The sequence below is a fragment of the Gorilla gorilla genome, chromosome 20, assembly GCF_029281585.2.
Source record: "Gorilla gorilla gorilla isolate KB3781 chromosome 20, NHGRI_mGorGor1-v2.1_pri, whole genome shotgun sequence".
Lineage (NCBI taxonomy): Eukaryota > Metazoa > Chordata > Mammalia > Primates > Hominidae > Gorilla > Gorilla gorilla.
The window spans coordinates 27,969,922-27,990,397 of NC_073244.2; the positions used below are offsets into that span (position 1 = coordinate 27,969,922).

General features: G+C 37.7%; 1 protein-coding gene across 1 annotated transcript in view; it reads left to right on the forward strand.

Moving 5' to 3' along the window:
• The window catches only part of ZNF429 (zinc finger protein 429), a 41,049-nt gene that overhangs the window by 13,801 nt on the left and 6,772 nt on the right, over nt 1-20,476 (forward strand). The window contains exons 2-3 of the mRNA XM_031003998.3: nt 13,116-13,242; nt 14,043-14,138. Of these exons, the coding sequence (XP_030859858.1) occupies nt 13,116-13,242; nt 14,043-14,138 (223 nt within the window). The remainder of the gene's footprint in view (nt 1-13,115; nt 13,243-14,042; nt 14,139-20,476) is intronic.

Sequence of the window (20,476 nt, forward strand, 5' to 3'; positions counted from 1 at the left end):
TGTTCGTGTCAGTTCTGACTGCTTTAAGAAGTGTTTTGTAGTTCTTGTCATAGAGATTTTTCACCACCCTGGTTAGCTGTATTTCTAGATATTCTATTCTTTTTGTGGCAGTTGTGAATGGAATTATGTTTTTGATTTGGTTTTTGGCTCAGATATTGTTGATGTGCAGAGATGCTGCTGATTTTTGTACATGTATTTTGTATCCTGAAACTGCTGAAGTTGTTTTCCAGTCTAAAGAGCTTTTGCACCAAGACTATAGGGTTTTCTAGATATAGAATCATGTCATCTGCAAACAGGGTTAGTTTCCTTTCCTCTCTTCCTGTTGGGTTGCCTGTTATTTATTTCTCTTGCCTGATTGCTCTAGCCAGGACTTCCAATTCTGTGTTGAATAAAAGTAGTGAGAGAAGTCATCCTTTTCTTGTGCCAGTTTTTAAGAAGAAATGCTTCCAGCTTGTGTCCATTCAGCAGGTTGGCTGTTGATTTGTCACAGATATCTTACTATTTTGAAGTATGTACCTTCAATGCCTAGTTTGTTTAGGATTCTAAACATGAAGAATGTTACATTTTATTGAAAGCTTTATCTACGTCTATTGAGATAATCTTGTGTTTTTTGTCTTTAGTTCTGTTTATGTGATGAATCACATTTATTGACTTGTGTATGTTGAACCAACCTTGCATCCCAGGGATAAAGCCTACTTGATCATAGCAGATTAGCTTGTTGATGTGCTGCTGGATTCAATTTTACAGTATTTCATTGAGGATTTTTGCATCAGTGTTCATGAAGAATTTTTGCCTGAGTTTTCTTTTTTTTGTTTTATGTTTGCCAGGTTTTGGTATCAGAATGATGCTGTTACTATATAATGAGCAGGGGAAGAGTTTCTTCTCAATTTTTTTTAGTAGTTTTAGAAAGTATAATACCAGCTTTTCTTTGTACATCTAGTAGAATTCAGCTGTGAATCTGTGGGTCCTGGGATTTTTTTTGGCTGGTAGGCTATTTACTAATTCAATTTTGGAGCTTGTTATTGTTCTGTTCTGGGCTCCAGTTTCTTTCTGTTTGGTATTGGGAGAATGTATTTGCCCAGAAATTTATCCATTTCTTTTAGATTTTTTTTTAGTTTGTGTGCATAGAGATGTTTATAGTAGACTTCAGTAGTTATTTGTATTTTTGTGGGGTCAGTAGTAATGACCCTTTTGTCATTTCTTTTTTTTTTTTTTTTTTGATATGGAGTCTTGCTCTGTCACCCAGGCTGGAGTACAGTGGCTCGATCTCAGCTCACTGCAAGCTCTGCCTCCCAGGTTCACGCCATTCACCTGCCTCTGCCTCCCGAGTAGCTGGGACTACGGGCACCCGCCACCATGCCTGGCTAATTTTTTTTTATATTTTTAGTAGAGACAGGGTATAGCCAGGATGGTCTCTTATCTCCTGACTTTGTGATCCACCCACCTCGGCCTCCCAAAGTGCTGGGATTACAGGCATTGCCATTTCTTATTGTGTTTATTTGAATCTTCTCTTCTTACTTCACTAATCTTGCTAGTGGTTTATCTTATTGATTTAAAAGATTTAACTCCTGGATTTCTTGATCTTTTGTATGACTTTTTATGTCTAAATCTCCTTCAGTTCTGATCTGATTTTGGTTATTCCTTGTCTTCTGCTAGCTCAGGGGCTGGTTTGCTCTTGCTTCTCATACTTTTATTTATGATGTTAGGTTGTTAAATTGAGATCTTTCTACCTTTTTGATGTGAGCATTTAGTGCTGTAAATTCCCCTTTTAACCTCACATTAGCTGTGTTGGAGAGATTCTGGTGTGTTGTATCACTGTTCTCATTTGTTTTAAAGAACTTCTTGATTTGTGCCTTAATTTCATTATTTACCCAAAAGTCATTCAGATGAAGATTGTTTAATTTTCATGTAATTGCATGTTTTCAAGCGTTTTTCTTTGTACTGAATTATATCTTTTTTCTTTTTTTTTTTTTTGAGATGGAGTCTTGCTCTGTCGCCCAGGCTGGAGTGCATGGCACCATCTCGGCTCACAGCAACTTCCACCTCCCGGGTTCAAGTGATTCTCCTGCCTCAGCCTCCTGAGTAGCTGGGACTACAGATGTGCGCCACCACGCCCGGCTAATTTTTTTTTTAATTTTTAGTAGACAAAGGGTTTCACTTTGTTAGCCAGGATAGTCTCGATCTCCTGACATTGTGATCTGCCCACCTCAGCCTCCCAAAGTGCTGGGATTACAGGCATGAGCCATTGTGCCCAGCCCTGTATTATATCTTTATCTTTATCAAGTTATTTTGGGATTATTGAATTTGCTGAGGATTGTTGTGTTTCTGATTGCGTGGTCAATTTTAGAGTATGTGACACATGGTGATGAGAAAGATATATATACTATGTTGGTTTCAGATGAAGAGTTTCATATATGTTTATTAGAATGATTTGGTCAAGTGTTGAGTTTAGGTTCTGATATCTGTTAATTTTCTGCCTCAAGGTGGGAAATTAAAATAAAATTAAAAAGAGAAAGAAACAAGGTTTCCTGTATTAGGCTGACTTATCCTAGAGACAGTAACAGGCACAGCCCACATCCAGGAAAAGTCTTGATAACACTATCTAAGAAGCCAGGGCTGGAAAGAATGTGCTCTGGAGACTCTCCCAGCATTCCCTCAACATAGGGAGAAGAGAAACAAATTTTCCTTTCTCTTATGACTCTGTTTTTCATTTAAGCAGCACAGTGAAGGTCATGAGATGCCTGAGCAGGCCTGGATTGCAGCCACCTAGGCGCCATAGTGAAGGTTATAAGATAAGCCCATGCAAGGCACTAGAGCAAGCCTAGGTAACAGCCATCTGGGCCACATAGTAAGAGTCATATATAAGTCTGAGTTATAAACCTGTCGTAGTATGATTAACTGCTTTTGTTCTGTTTCTGTATCCTTGCTTTCACATCACTATGCTTTGTGCCACTGTAGGCTTGTTTCAAGTTAGCCCACCCTCTTTAGAAGTGTATGTAAAAGTTAAATGCTGTCTTTGTCCTTGGCCCAGTCTCTGGATGTTAATCCACTGGGTCTGAGTGCACTCAATAAAATCCTCCTTTTCTACCTATTGGTCTTTCCAGTCTCCTAATTCCCACAACACAGTGATCTAAGTGTCTGCGGAGTGTTGTAGTCTCCTACTATTGTGTCAGAATCTACATCTCTTTATAGGTCTTCTAAGAACTTGCTGTATTCATGTGCACCCATGAATTTTTTTTTTTTTTGAGACAGTTTCACTTTGTTGCCCGGGCTGGAGTGCAGTGGCATGAACTCGGCTCACTGCAACCTCCTGGGTTCAAGCAATTCTCGTGCCTCAGCCTACTGAGTAACTGGGATTACAGGCACCTGCCACCATGTTTGGCTGGTTTTTGTCTGTATTTTAGTAGAGATGGAGTTTCACCATCTTGGCCAGGCTGGCCTCAAACTCCTGAGCTCAGGCAGTCCACCTGCCTCAGCCTCCCAAAGTGCTAGGATTACAGGTGTGAGCCACTGCACCCGGCCAACACCCATGGATTTTTTTAGAACACCTTTTTCTCTTCTGCTTTTTCCTTCATAAACATTCTTTCAAGTGTACACAGGGTGCCCAAGGCTACACCTTAGATACCTGAATCCAGTGTCTACTAAAATTCAGATGTCCAAGGGTTCAGGGACATGTCCAGAGACTTGGTTGTTGTAGGAGAAAATATGAATTAAAAATAAGAGGCTTTATTCTCCTACCTGAAAATAATGGAAGATATTTTGTTCTTTTTTCTTAAAGCATTTAGATTATATGTAGATATTTTTCTCTGATTTTTGGAAATATATGTAAATCATAGTAACAGCTAAATAAACCATTTGTCATTTTTTTTGACTCAGGGTTGTCTTTCTCTAGGACCTCATAACCATTGCTTTGTTTTTGCTTTGGGAAAGGTTTTATTTTATTTTTTCATTTTTAGTCTTGTAAAGTAGACACAGAGTTGTTTAGATTAAAGCTCATTTTAAGAGTACACAAAAGTTGAGCACAAAGATAATAAAGACTAGAAAATACTAAGTTCCTTTGAGAGAAAACTGATTATCCAGGGTAATTATCTGATATTTGCAGTCCAAAGTACTTACACAGAAAAAGCAAGAGCAGTTCAGTGTATAAACTGAAAAGTGGAATCTGTAGTTGTACTTTGGTTTCTATTTATTACTTCAGAACAATTAACATAGTTATTATGTGTAGTGTTTTTCAACAACCTGCACTCATACTAATAGCATTTTCTATAATAGTATGAATATAAGGCCACAATATTTACTTTGAATACCTTAAATAGGCACTTCAATATTGTTCTTTTTACTTTTGAAATATAGTGTTTTAACTGAATTATGGTTACAGACAATTCTTAAAAGTTCTACAGACATCATTAGTACACAAAAATTATTTATACATAGATATTTGTATCTAACATCAAAGGAAAACTCACTACAAAATTGTTACAGTAGATATTAGTCTGAAATGCTCATTAATTTCTCCAAAAGGACTAATTATATGTGAGCATGATTTCAGTGTCTTATTTCACTAAATTTGAATGCTGCTATTACAGGACAAATCAACATGATGAGTGATGTGGCCACCCAAAACCATAATAGCTCTTTAGTTAGCTATGTTTCAATCTCAAATACATTCCACTATATAAACAAAGTCAGGTTCCAGTTCTTATCGAAAAGCTCTAGTGGAAGTTGTCACATGCATTTCACAATAGATCCCCCATTTGATGGCTAGGAGATAAAAGAGCAACAGACATGAAAGAAAAACCTTATGAAATTCTACTGAGAATATGCCCTTTTTCTTCATAATGCTCATGTTTCTCATGCTGACAATAGCTGTGCATTTTGGGTGTTTTCAGAGAAATTCCTTTTAGGGGAATATTTTCTGGCCTACTTGATCAATCTTGTATCTAATCTGAGTTTTCTTCTTAAGATGCTTTTAACTTAGTTTGTTTTCAGAGAAATTCCTTTTAGGGGAATATTTTCTGGCCTACTTGATCAATCTTGTATCTAATCTGAGTTTTCTTCTTAAGATGCTTTTAACTTAGTTTGTTCTCAGTAGAATCTTGCTGAGATGGAGAGTTGTTTTTCTCTCTCATGCTTTGGGTGTCTGTTTCAGAAGGCCTATTAATATCCTGTGGTTTGTGTGAATTAGGTGGGCTGTCACAGTGAGAACTCTTGGAGCATCTGCACTTATCCTGGAAAACCAGCAGTATTTTTTAATGTCACAATTATAACTAGAAACTGAGGCTGAAACACTGCTCCCATTCCCATTATTATGAAGGCACAATTCTACCCAGGAGGCCTACAGGATCTCCTCATGCAGCTCAGGCTTTACTCTCTGATGTGGCACTGGAGTGCTGCTATGGCAATTGGGGTTCATGTATGATGTGAGCTGCCAGCTGTGAGCCCTGTGCTGTGAGCTGTGTTTCAGTGGCAGATGGTAGGAGTCAAGAGAGGACACTCGTCATCAGGAGAGGGTAAGCAGGAGTGCTCTAGCCCAGTGCTTAGGGAGTAGAGGAGCCATTGCTTTAAAATGTAAATAGCCAAAAAGATAGCACCCCATCCAGCCATTTCTGCAGGAGAGTGAGAGCCTACCTTCAGCAGCCACCTGGTTTCAAGTTGGAACATTACCTCCTGTCGTGAAGATAGGAAAAGTTTATTTTGTCATTGAATATAACCCATTGGCATGCACAGATGGCCTCTCAAATTACCAGGCAAATTTAAGATAAACTCTATATGACATGGTGCTGTAAGTTCTTCCACTTGTGGACTAATTATAATGACTATTTTTCTGTCTTTGCAGTCTCTTAAGCAAATTGACTGTGGTGCATGTCACATTCTGGTTTACTTGTGTATAAAAACTCTTTTGTTCTATCATTATGGAGTTTCTCTGCAGCTGGATACAATTTTTCTTTTATATTTTCCAAACACTATCTAGAATTACCATACATGATATAAACATATTAGCTGCCAGCCAGGCTTTACTCTAGAGGGTACTTTTCCTCTCAGGCTTCCAGTCAACTCACAGTTGTGCTGCAAAGTGCGTGCTGTCACTGGGCATCTCTAATCCCGGCACTTTGGGAGGCCAAGATGGGCAGATCACCTTGAGGTCAGGAGTTTGAAACCAGCCTGGCCAACATGGTGAAACCCTGTCTCTAAAAAAATACAAAAATTAGCCAGGCATGATGGCAGGTGCCTGCAATCCCAGCTACTTGGAGGCCGAGACAGCAGAATCGCTTGAACCCAGGAGGCAGAGGTTGCATTGAGCCAAGATCATGCCATTGCACTCTAGCCTGGGCAACAGAGTGAGACTCTGTCTCAAAAAAAAAAAGTGTATACTGTCCCGTAAATATGCAGGCAGAATCGTGTCTCTTTGTTATCTATAGTCCTCTACAGTTACTTCTAGAGGGATTAGATTTGTACAAATGTTACAGGGTGGAAATCAACCATTTTACCTCTTTCAATGACTCTTGTGTCTTCAAACCTGAAACTGATTAAGAGACCATGGAGCCAAGAAACCAAATCAGAGTAACACGTGTGCATTGAGTAGACATGTGGACATGAGAATCTCCACTTTCCCCTTCCTCCTCTTAGTAAACTGCTCACAAATGTTCAGGTAACATCTGCTACTGCTACTCCACCTATTCAGGACCTAAATCTGCAGCTGGAAATTCTGAATCTAGGTCATGAGATTTGGAAAACAGAAAATCTTTTATCTGAGGAATGCAAATCCTCTTTTTAGGTCGGGGCGAAAGTTATTGCGGTTTTACCATTTAATGTAATGGCAAAAACCACAATTACATTTGCACCAACCTAATAGTTGTCAAACTCAGAGAGACATTAAAATGAGAACACAATTATGTCTTTCTCTCCTCTTTGAACCATATAGTTATCTCTTGAAATTGTTTACTATTGCCACCAGTGGCTATAAATTAAACTGATACTGCCACACTGGACACTATAGCCCATACTCTAAACCCTAACGATGTACACTCAATCAGTAATCAATGTTAATTCTGTAAGTAAATAAGAATTTCTGACAGACAACCTTTTATCAGCCCACACTCTGTCCCTCTCTCTTTGCCTTTGCAAATCCACTTGTAAGTGCTGCTAATTGAAGTGTAGATTCCAGGCAACTTGAATCTTTGCCCGCAGTTTACAATCCTCAAGCTTGGCCCAAATAAACTGCCTACTTCTGTTCATGTTGCCTCAGCTTCTACCTTCTAGATAGATATATAATCTAGAGTGTGCCAGAGCAGCCTCTATGAGGAAATCTCTCCTTTGATTGTTGTGTGCTTGCTCTAATACCCAAGGATGCAGAGCCAGGTTGATCCCATCTAGGATCTGCACATAAGGTCAGGCCTCTTCTTGGGATTTACAAGACAAGGCCACACTTTGGATTCAGAATGTAAAGAAAACTAACAGGAGGCATCTTCTGCATTGTGAGATGTCAACATGGGCATTTTAAAGACATCTTTTGAGAGTGTGGCTCTTTGAGCTTTTCAGATCTTGTCCAGTGACCTGCTTCAGTTGTGTGAGAGGCTTCTGGTATAAATAGAATCTAATGTCAGATTCAGTAAGTGTAAACAAGCATCATAGGAGTGAGATCAAGGCCATAAAGTATCCAGAGCCATAACACAACTATACCTACCTGTAAAATGTGATGCTGGGCTGGGCGTGGTGGCTCACGCCTATAATCCCAGGACTTTGGGAGTCCAAGGCAGATGGATCATGATGTCAGGAGTTGGAGACCAGCCTGACCAACATGGTGAAACCCCATCTCTACTAAAAATACAAAAATTAGCCGAGTGTGGTGGCACATGCCTGTAATCCCAGCTGTTCAGCAGGCTAAGGCAGGAAAATCACTTGAACCTAGGAGACAGAGGTTACAGTGAGCTGAGATCATGCCACTGCACTCCAGCCTGGGTGACAGAGTGAGACTCCATCTCAAAAAAAAAAAAAGTGAACACTGGAGTAGAGTATTCTTGTCCTTCCTCTTACCCAAGAGCTAGCAAATCAGGACGGGTGATCCAGGTTCTGGAGCTCTGCCAGGGCAGTTCCATTTTCTATTTAGAATGAGCCTGAGTCTCTTCTGCCTTTCTTATTATTGGGCCATCAGCACAGGGTCACTAGGAACCCTCTCTCAATTAGCTAGGTATATTTCAGACATTTGATGATGTCCAGAGCAGAACTGTGTCAGGATGATAAGAGTGGTTAATTCCGCTTCTGTTTCAATGTAAGAGAAATGAATCATCTTGTGTTTGTTTCTTTCCTCATATAAGAGACGTGTTTGGTTGGTACCCAGATGAGAGTTTCTCTAGTTTTCTGGTACTTTGGGTAAAAGACGAGGAGGAGGTCTGGAGACTCAAGCAGATAAACTAATTGCTTCATTAATATGACCATTAGAAAAAAAATGAAGCAGTCCTGGTCCCTACCATCCAAAAACTCTTGGTTTAGACTATCAACTGGATAAATGGTTGAATGAAGCATCATATGGTTGGTACAATGAATAGGTGTGTGCAAAAAAACTTGGGCTTTATTTGGGCCACTTTCTTTACATTGTTGTAACTTCTGATGTCATCAGCTGAAGGGATATTTATGGACAGAAGAATTTTTATTATTATTTCTATTTTTCTTATCTTGTTAAGAATACATATTTATCTTCTAATAAAATTACCCTAGAAAACCTTAAGAGATTTGCTTAAATTGCTTATTAGTATATGTTATAAAATTGACAGGACAGTAGCTAAAAAAAATTAAAATTACACAACCTCTGGAATTTAAGTTTTTCTTAGGTAAGTCTAGGAAAAACAGAACTGGAAGTACCCCCAGTGGCATAGAGAACAGAATTCTACACAGGGTCCACTCTTTGGCCCAGTTCTGTTCAGATTCACCCTTTTTGGATGCCTTATTTTGGTCTGGCCCCACTCTGGAGCCTTGCCTCACAGAACTGACTAGAAGAGATCAGAGTTTTGGGTGGTATATTTTGCTACCTTTCTAGAGCTGGTGCTCTGATTTCATGAAACTCAAAAGCAGATAAGTGGAAAAATATGTATTTTTAATTTTTTATTAAAATCAGTGCTTACCAAGACATTCCATTTAGCAACTTGTTTTCTATTCCTGCAGATCCAGTAGTTGCTCCATAAGTCACAATAAATTAAATATAAACACAATAAAAATTCCTCTAAACTACATTAAACTCTTAATTTCTGTATTCCTCTCATCTGTCTATATTTAGCTTTTATTCTATACATTTTATTTTTTAAAAATCAATGACAGAGAAACAGAAAAATTAAAACTCTGGGTCCTTTATCTAAATCCTGGGAATTATTAAACACTTAGTACCAACTCCCAGGGTGTTATGAGGATGAAATCACACAGTATGTTATGCCCAGCACAGTGCTCTGTAACATACAGAGCTCTTGAGCACGTAGTACCTGCTTAACAAACATTGCATTAGTACCTGTGCACACGCTATTTTTCAAATGCAGACTCATTCAGACATTGCTACCTTCTGTTTGTTCTGTAAACTTTATTTTACTATTTTTTTTCAGGTTTTTGAGAAGCTACTTTAATCTGTTATGAAAAGAGAGGTTTCTTCACTTTGACTTTTGTTTTTCCATAAGTCACTGGTGTACAGGTGGTATTTGGTTACATGCATAAGTTCTTTAGTGGTGATTTGTGAGATTTTCATGCACCCATCACCCAAGCAGTTTACACTACACCCATTTGTAGTCTTCTATCCCTTGCCCTGCTCCCACTCTTCCCCCAAAGTCCCCAAAGTCCATTGTACCATTCCTGTGCCTTTGTATTTTTGTAGTTTAGCTCCCACATATCAGTGAGAACAGAAAACCTTTTATCTGAGGAATGCAAATCCTCTTGTTAGGTCGGGGCAAAAGTTATTGTGGTTTTACCTTTTAATGTAATGGCAAAAACCAGAATTACATTTGCACCAACCTAATAGTTGTCAAACTCAGAGAGACATTAAAATGAGAACACAATTACGTCTTTCCTCTTTGAACTATGTAGTTATCTCTTGAAACTGTTTACTATTGCCACCAATGGCTATAAATTAAATTAATAGTGCTGCACTGCTCACTATAACCCATACTCTAAACCTTAATGATGTACACCCAATTAATAATCAATTTTTTTGTAAATAAATAATTTCTGACAGACAACCTTGTATCAGCCCACTTGGGGGTGTCTCTCAGGTCCTGCAGGAGCAGTCTGCTTCCTTCACATGGTCTCTGGGTCCTCTTGGGATTGCTAGTTTGTTCTTGCAGTCAATCTGGAGCTAAAATTCACACTGTGAACCTCCACACACTTCTCTGTCCAAGTCGGAGCTGCAATCTAGTCCTGCCTCCCATCCGCCATGACTGAGCCCATTCCACTTTGGCTCTTTAAGTAAGAAGGCCACCTGTTCTGTAAACTTTAAAGAGTCAGCAAAGAATATGATACTTTAGTGTACAGATGAGTTGTCTTCATTTGTATCAGAAGTTTTTGTGTTGTGACAAGAGTCCTGAGTGGAAGGGACTCTGTGCTGTGCCTGCTTTGTCTAACTAATACTAATGGTGAGCCCAGGGGGAGTTACATCAGCACTGATGGGACTTGTTTAAAACACCTATTTTGGACCCTTTTCAGACCTGCAGAATCACATTATGTAGAATGGGTCAAAATTACCAAGTGATTTATAAGCTCATTACAGCTCGAGGGGCAATGCTTTGCCAAGTGGTTATCAGCCGGGGTTTCTAATTAGAATTCCACAGCTAATTTACAAAAACCTGTTTACTTGTGCCCTTTCAACAGGTTCTGCATAGAAACATCCATGTTGTTTTAATTAAGTGCCTCATGTGATTCTAAGGAGAGGCCAGAATCAAGTATGAAAGCTTCAAGACACATTCATGAGAGTTCCACCTTTGCACTAAAGGGTGGTTACAGGGCCTGTTCTGTTTGGGTTTGGTAGGGACTGGGCAGGGTGGTCCATACTACCAATATTGTAGCAGAAACTGCTGTTGTCTGTGGCAGGAGAGGGCACCTGAGGACAGGAAAGAAGAAATGTATCTCCATGGAGCAGTGCATTGTTCCTAAATGTCTGTTATTAAGAACAGAAATGGGTGGACTTTTTTTGCAAGTCTTGATTCTTCTGACTGTGGGTGTGGTGGCAGCAGGTAAACAGGTTCTGTTGACATTTTAAAAGGCATAGTCTCAAGATGCAGGTGTGATTTGTTTGGAGCATGTCATCTGAGCAGGAATTTTACAGAAATTGGAAAAAGAAGAATAAATGGTGATTTTTCAGCTAATCATGTCCCAGATCAAGAGCTGTGTCCACTCTGCCTCCTGGACTGTCATGCATTTAGTACTTGCAAGCCTTTACTTCTCTACTTGTATTTTTCCTCCCTAATGAGTTTAACTACTTTTTAAAATTCTTATGATAGTCAAGGGTCTCTGAAAAATATTTCCTTCCTACATACCAGATCTTTCTCTACATTCTCTACATCATAGCTTTTTATGTGCCATGCAGAATTCTCACCAAGATTATAAATTAATCTGCAATATTAAAAATGTTCCCTTGTGGCTGTGAAACATGAGGTGTGGATACTCAAGGTTTCTATTAGGGAAAGGTGGGGGTCCTCAGTAAAGATGGAGAACATGTAATGTTGAGGTTCCATCTGTGTTCTCCATTGGCTTTATGCAGAACAGGATTTTCAAAATGCTTATTTAAACAGGATGGCATTTATCACCCAGAAAGTTCTAAAAAATACATATATATTAGGAGGTACCTGTTCTCTAGAGTGCTAAAAAAAAGACTACTTTAAATCACTACTAAAAATTACAGAACACTTGACTGGGCGCAGTGGCTCACACCTGTAATCTTAACACTTTGGGAGGCCGTGGTGGGTGGATAACTTGAGGTCAGGAGTTCAAAACCTGCCTGACCAACATGGTGAAATCCCATCTCTACTGAAAATACAAAAATTAGCCGGGCGTGGTGGCAGGTGCCTGTAATCGTAGCTACTGTGGAGGCTGAGGCAGGAGAATCGCTTGAACCCTGGAGGTGGAGGTTGCAGTGAGCCGAAATCCTGCCATTACACTCCAGCCTGGGGGACAGAGTGAGACTCCGTCTCAAAAAAAAGAAAAAAAAATTACAGAACCCATGAGTTATCAGTACCTTAAACTTTGAATAAAACTGATGTTTCTTTATGGTTAAATTCAGACTGTAATCTACTTTTAGGTAGAAATATCACATCAGTGAGGCTATGTCTTTCTGTATGCACCAGCGCATCATAAAAATGTATCCTAGTGCAGTTGATGTTAATGATTCACTTGGTTAAAGAACTCTCTGACAGACTGTTTTACTATAGAGTTGATTATTTTTTCTTTATTATTAACTACCTTTATGCAGCTGATGCCATCACATTTAATCTGGCAGCTGCCCTTCTTCCTTAGGTTTTCTTTGCATATATCTGTCTTTGGAAAATGAAAGCTCTCATCCTTGTTTACATGACAAAAAAACTGGGAAAAACACAGGTTCCTTCATTTACTGAATGTTTGACAAAATATTCTTTTTGGACCAAAAACATTGGCATTACTGGTGAGCTTGTTAGAAATTCAGCAACTCAGACTTTATTCCAGATTTTCTGAAAAAATAATCTGCATTAACAAAATCTTCAGTTCACTGAACACATTAAAATGTGAGAGGTAAATTCTAACTCAACATGTCTTTTTGATCTGAAAAATATACACAACTCATTCTGTAAGATGTAAACATAACACTCAAAAATGTATGTTTGTGTTCATGCCCTTAATTTTATACTTTATCACTTAGAAAAATGTCATGTGTACACTGATGTTGTGGATCTTATGCCACTATTTTCTCAAAGTTAGAGAATATATTAGAGAACATTTCTGTTTATAAATTAGTTTATTGAATAATTTCAGTCACTTGTATAAGTCAGAAGCAGTTCTCTTTACTCTCTCATTTCACCTTGAATTAAAAAATTCTACCCATGGGCACTTGGTCAATATATTTCTCTCTCTCTTTCTTTCTCTCTCCTTCTGTTTGTGTGTGTGTGTTTCAGGGACCATTGACATTTACAGATGTGGCCATAGAATTCTCTCTGGAGGAGTGGCAGTGCCTGGACACAGCACAACAGAACTTATATAGAAATGTGATGTTAGAGAACTACAGAAACTTGGTCTTCCTGGGTGAGAATAACTTCAGTACAACATTCCTAATATACCCTAAATGTTTCATTTCTCCTCTTTGTAGAATGTTTTTTGGTAATTTATGCTTTGCATAAATGAGTTTCAGATTCCTGCTTTTAAGAAAAGTTTGGGGCCGGGTGTCGTGGCTCACGCCTGTAATCCCAGCACTTCGGGAGGCCAAGGCGGGTGGATCACGAGGTCAGGAGACCATCCTGGCTAACACGGTGAAACCCCGCCTCTACTGAAAATACAAAAAATTAGCTGGGCACAGTGGCAGGCACCTGTTGTCCCAGCTACTCGGGAAGCTGAGGCAGGAGAATGGCATGAACCCAGGAGGAGGAGCTTGCAGTGAGCGGAGATAGCACCACTGCAGTCCAGCCTGGGCAAAAGAGTGAGACTCCATCTCAAAAAAAAAAAAAAGTTTGGGGATTTGTTCATGTAGAAAAGAATTTCTTCAAGATGTTTTATCTTCACCTGAACTTTCCATATTCCTGAGCTGATTTGTATTATGTACTCTTGATTAGTGATAATTTCAGGAATTTTGTGGCCTAAAATATTGTTGCCCACACCTTAAAATCTAATTGTCACAATCGATTTTTTATTAAGTAGTACTGGGCAATGAAATTAAGAACCTAAAAATTTAAAATATTTTCTAAAGATTGAGAAATTTCTCTTATAAATTGGTATTTGGGCATTAATTTACTAGAATATTGTATTACATCCTCTTTACTGAGCACATTACTAAATTGGTAATTACAGAATATAAGCAAGATTCATCTTCTTTATTTTTAATAAAACAGGTATTGCTGTTTCTAAGCCAGACCTAATCACTTGTCTAGAGAAAGAAAAAGAACCCTGCAATATGAAGCGACATGAAATGGTGGATGAACCGCCAGGTAGGTGAGAGTAAACACAACAGACAACACAGATGAGAGGTCCCAAGGCCAATAAGAAAGCCAGTCCTTACAATGTGATTTGGGAAGCTATGTTTCGAAGAAAATATTTTCTGAAAAACTGTGTTCTAAAAAACTTTCAGCCTGGCACAGTGGTTCACACGTGTAATCCCAGCACTTTGGGAGGCTGAGGTGGGTGGATCACCTGGGGTCAGGCATTTGAGACCAGCCTGGCCAACATCATGAAACTGCATCTCTACTAAAAATACAGAAGTTCGCTGGGTGTGTTGTCACATGCCTGCAATCTCAGCTTCTCAGGAGGCTGAGGCAGGAGAATCGCTTGAACCTGGGAGGCGGAGGTTGCAGTGAGCTGAGATCACATCATTGCACTCCAGCCTAGGCAACAAGAGCGAAACTCCATCTCAAAAAAAAAAAAAAAAAAACACCCGTCTTTAGTGACTGCCCTACAGAGCAAAGTCCTGAAGAATATTCATTCTGTTGAAAAATAAAATGGGAATTAACAACTACCAAAACCCCTTGTAACAAGCCAACTAAAGGTGGACCCTAGTGCAGACCCTGCAGCGTTGTGACCAAGCTACAACCCCTCTCTATTACAAATCCATAGGGCATCTCAGCACCCTGGAGACCCAACAAAAGATCCTTCCCTCCTGAGGCCAGTTTATAAAAAATTGAAGAGGTGTTTGCTTCTTCACATTCACAGACACCAATGCAAAACTGTATTGTACCCATTGTTAATGCCTCTATTTTAATATAGTACTGGAAGTATGTGGCATAAATATTAGTCAAAAAAATAGAAAATAGGCTGAGCACGGTGGCTCACGTCTATAATCCCAGCACTTCGGGAGGCCAAGGCAGCTGGATCACCTGAGGTCAGGAGTTCCAGACCAGCCTGGCCAACTTGGCAAAACCCCGTCTCTACTAAAAAATACAAAAATTAGCTGAGCGTGGTGGCAGGCGCCTGTAATCCTAGCTACTTGGGAGACTGAGGCAGGGAGAATTGCTTGAACCTAGGAGGCAGAGGTTGCAGTGAGCCAAGCTCATGCCACTGCACTCCAGCCTAGGTGATGGAGTGAGACTCTGTCTCAAAAAAAGAAAAAAAAAAAAAAGGCATTGAAATTGAAGACAAGTAAAAAGTTGCTGTTTGTAGATTATGTAATCTGACATTTAAAAAACCATAAACAGTATATTAAAACCTGTCTAAACTAGTAAATGCCCTTAGTATATTAGCAACATACAAAATTAACATTCAAGTATAAGTTATGGTTCCATACACTTAAACTATCTGATAGAAGAGAGGAAGAAAACAATCTTATTTACAATAGCATTAGAATAATAAATTTCTGAACACAAATTTAACCAAGGAGGTAAAAAGTATTTACAATTAAAAATATATCAATGAAAGAAATTTAAAAAGACGTAAATTTTAAAATATTTTATATCTATGGATTGAAACAATAAATATTTTTGAAGTGCCATATTATTCAAAGTGATCTATAGATTCAGTGAATTCCCAATGAAAATTTCAGTGTTTTTTTTTTTCACAGAAATGCAATTTTAAAATTTACATGAAACTACAATAAACTTTGACTAGCCAAAACAATCTTGAGGAAAAAGAACAAAGCAAAAGAACATCATACTTTATAATGTCAAACTATATTTCAACACTATAGTAATACAAACATAGTGGAATGTGCAGAAAAATTAACAAAAAAACACTACTGGAACAGAAACCACTACTCTCAAACATTTTAGACATAATACAAAAAGAGAATCTAAAAAGTAGTTTAACAAAGAGTTTTTCAAAATTAGGCAGATACTTGTGTGTCCTCCAAAACAATGAAAAAGCAGTCAGATTATGCAGTATATTATATGCCATGAAGAGGGTTTTGGCTCACTGTAAGCTTGAGCAAAGATCACTGAGGGGAAAGTAGAATCCTTAAAAAATATAAAAGCATAAGACAGAAGATGCCTCTATGTGAGAGGATTTTTTTTTTTTTGGAGACGGGGGTCTCGCTTTGTCACCCAGGCTGGAGTGCAGTGGTGCAATCTTGGTTCACTGCAACCTCGGCCTCCTGGGTTCAAGCGATTCTCCAACTTCAGCCTCCCAAGTAGCTGGGACTACAGGCGTGTGCCACCACACCTGGCTAATTTTGTATTTTTAGTAGAGACAGGGTTTCACCATGTTGGCCAGGCTGGTCTTGAACTCCTGACAGGTGATCTGCCTGCCTCGGCCTCTCAAAGTGCTAGGATTACAGGCATGATCCACCTTGCCCAGTCCAAATTTTTTTTTTTTTTTTCATTTTTAAGTATTTGAGAAACATAACGTTTTAAAGTAATGGCTGCATTCTTGTTTTCCACAATGAACATGGGTTTCATTTTCATTGCATCATCAACAGATTTGGTGTTTTTAAAAAAATTTACAGTTGCCATTCTTAATGGATGTGAGGTGATTTTGGTTTTCATTGTGATTTTCATGCATATCTTTACAAATTAGTGATCTTGTGTTCTTAAATGCTTTTTTTCCAGTTGTGTGTCTTTTTTGATGAAAATTTAGTTCAATTGTTTTCCCATTTTAAAATCACATTATTCAACTTTATTGTTTAGTTTCAAGAAGTGTTTATATATTTTGAATATTAAATCATATCACATGTGATTTGCATACATTTTCATCCATTTCCTAAGAGACTTTTTCACTGTATTGAACGTTTTCTCTGATGTGCAGAAATTTTTTAGTGCAGTTAAATTTTTCTACTTTCTTTCTTGCTCATACATTTAATGTTGTACCTAAGAAAATGCGGCCAAGTCCAATGTCATGTGTTTCTTCTATATTTTTTTCTAAGGGATTTGTTAGTTGTTCTTTTTTTTTTAATGTCCAAGTATTTTATTTAAAATGTTTTTTGTATATGGTTCAAGGAAAGGACCCAACTTTATTTTATCAGTGTTTCTTTTGTTTTTTTTCAATACGGAGTCTTGCTCTGTTGCCCAGGCTGGAGTGTACTGGTGCAGTCTCAGCTCACTGCAACCTCTGTTTCCCGGGTTCAAGCAATTCTTCTGCCTCAACCTCCCAAGTAGCTGGGATTACAGGTGTATGCCACCACATCTGGCTAATTTTTTTGTATTTTTTTAGTAGAGATGGGGTTTCGCCATGTTGGCTAGGCTGTATTGATATCCAGTTTCCAATATTATTTTTTAAAGAGATTTTCTTTTCTTGTGTGCCATGAGCACACAACAGATCATATACAGAAGGGTATATTTCTGTGCTGTGTATTCTATTCTTTCATCTTTCATCTGTCTTATCAGTACCACATTGTTTTTGTTACTGTAGCTTTTAATATGTTTTGAAATCAAAAGTATAATTCCTCTTTGTTCTTTTTCATGGGTGTTTTTCTATAGTTTATGATCAAATTTTACAATTTTAAACAATATTTCTGTAAAAAACTGTGCTATTGGGATTGTTTAGGGATTATATTAAATATGTTTATCACTGTATGTTGTATTGACATATTTGAAAAATTAAATTTTTGACCCCTAAGCAAGAAAATGTTGAAGAGCATGTTCTATTTTCATATATTTTTGGATTTTCCAGTTTTACTTTTGCTTTTAGTTCCTAGTTTTATTTAGTTTTGGCCAGAAAACACAGTGTGTAATTTTGGTCTTTTAAATTTTATTTGTTGTTTTGAGACAGGAGCTTACTCTGTCACCCAGGTTGGAGTACAGTGGCATGATTTTGGCTCAACGCAGCCTCAACCTCCTGGGCTCAAGTGATCCTTCCATCTCAGCCTCCTGACTACAGACATGCACTACCATGTCTGGCTAGTGCAGTTTTTAATTATTTGTAGGGACAGGATTTCACTATGTTGCCCAGGCCTGGTCTCAAACTTCTGGCTCCAAGTGATCCTTCCTCCTTGGTGTCTAATGTGTTGGGATTAAAGGCATGACCCACTGTACCCAGCCAATATTCTTAAATTTAGTAAGACTTGATTTGTGTCCTAACAGAATACACCAGGTGCAAATAAGGATATTTTGCTTTTGACTGGAGAGAATCTCTTGCTTTCAGCTGGAAAGTTGTTTTTTGTGTTTTGTTTTTTTTGTTCGTTTGTTTGTTTTTTTTTGAGATGGAGTCTCGCTCTGTTGCCCAGGCTGGAGTGCAGTGGCGTGATCTCGGCTCACTGCAAGCTCCGCCTTCTGGGTTCACACCATTCTCCTGCCTCAGCATCCTGAGTAGCTAGGACTACAGGCATCCACCACCACACCTGGCTAATTTTTTGTGTTTTTTCTTTTTTTTTTTTTTTTTTAGTAGAGATGGGGTTTCACCATGTTAGCCAGGATGGTCTCAATCTCCTGACCTTGTGATTCACCCGCCTCAGCCTCCCAAAGTGCTAGGATTACAGGTGTGAGCCACCACACCCGGCCTCAGCTGGAAAGTTTTGTTGGAGTCTGTTAAGCCTAGTTGTTCTATAATAATTGTTTGAATGTTTATATTCTCCAAAGTGGCTGGCTCATTTCATTTTACATAATGTCATTGAGCTTTATCTTTATGGTTGTTATCTTTATGGTTGTTAGAATATTTCCTGCTTCCTCAAACGTGGGTGATATTTTAGTATTTTTATATTTCAAATTATATCTACTGAATAATTTGCTGACAGAAATTTGCATTGGTTCAGCCCATTGGCTTTAATAACAATGTTACAATATAATGGGTGTGAAAATGACTCTTCATATGAACATATATGTGAAAGTTTATATATGTTTATATATGTGCTGCATTCTATTTGATTAGTCTACTTTTTCACATTGATACTCATGCCAATTTGTTTTAACTCTGTAGCTTTGTAATGTGTTTTGAAATCAAGAACTGTAATTCCTCCAACATTGTTCCTTTTTTAAAGATCGTTGGGTACTTTGTTGTCTGTCTCTTGATATTTCTTATACTTTGGGGGTTGCTGTTTCTATTTGAGAAATTGGAAAACATTGCATTAAATCTGTAAATTTACATTGAGTAATATGAATATCTTCACAATATTAGTTATTTAAACCTTTGAACTAAGCATGCTCAAGAGCTCAAGAGTGTGTTGCTTAATTACTTTTTTTTTTTTTTTTAAGATGGAGTCTCACTCTGTCACCCAGGCTGGAGTGCAGTGGCATGATCTCGGCTCACTGTAACCTAATTCCTATATATTTGTGATTTTTTAGGTTTTTTCTATTGTTGTTGTATACTCTCATTCCGTTTTGGTCATAAAAAGTAATCTGTAAGATTTCAGTTTTAAAAAATGTGTTAAGACTTCTTTTTTAGCCTAACAGGTGATCTAGCAAGAAAAATTTTATATGAGCAATTGAGAAGGGTGTGTATCCTGATGTTGTTTAGGAGTGGTCTCTACACCTCTGTTAGGAATAATAATTTTATATTACCTTGAAGTCCTCTGTTCCCTTACTAATGTTCTATCTTGTCTTATTATTACAGGAGGTGGGGTATAGAAATATCTTATGCTAATTATATTGCTTTCTATGTGTTTCTTCAATTCTGTCAGTATTTGCTGTACATGTTGGGAACCTTATGTGAGATACACACATGCACACAGACACACACATGTACAAATTTGTCATAGGTTCCCAGTGAATGAATCTAGTATTGTTTAATGTTGTTTTTTGTCTCTTTGGAGTTTAACTTCAAGTACATTTTATAAAATATGACAGTTTTTGAAATAAACTTTAAGTATATTTTATATATAAAATATCACAGTAGCTTGTGTGATATTATTTTGACTTCTCTCATTTGGCTAATATTTACATGAAATTTCTATTTCCATCTTGCCACTTTCAGTCTTTTTTTATCATTAGATCTTCACTGACTCTTGTAGAAAGGCAAGATGGATCTTGATTTTTAAAATTTTTTGTATAAATCCCTTTATTGAAAATATGTCTCTTGATTGGAAAGTTAAATTTATATATATTTAAATAATTTTCTGAAAGAAAAACACTAATGTTGTTTTATTGTTTTTGATTTTTGTATCTTTGTCCATCATTTTCTCTTTCTATTTTGCTTTGTATCTTTTTAATTTTTCTATTGATATATGCTTTCACTTCTTTTTGTGTTTGTGTGTGTCTGTCTACACAGATGTGTTATTTGTGGTACCTTGGGTATTACCTAAAACCTCTCAACGATAAAACTATATTTTAATTTGGTAAAACATTAACTTCAGTTACATACAAAAATTCTTCCTCATTACATCGGCCCTCAACTTTGTTATTCATGTTACTAATTATCTTTTTATGTTGTATATTCATTAACAGATTTCTAGAATAATTTCTATGCTTTTATC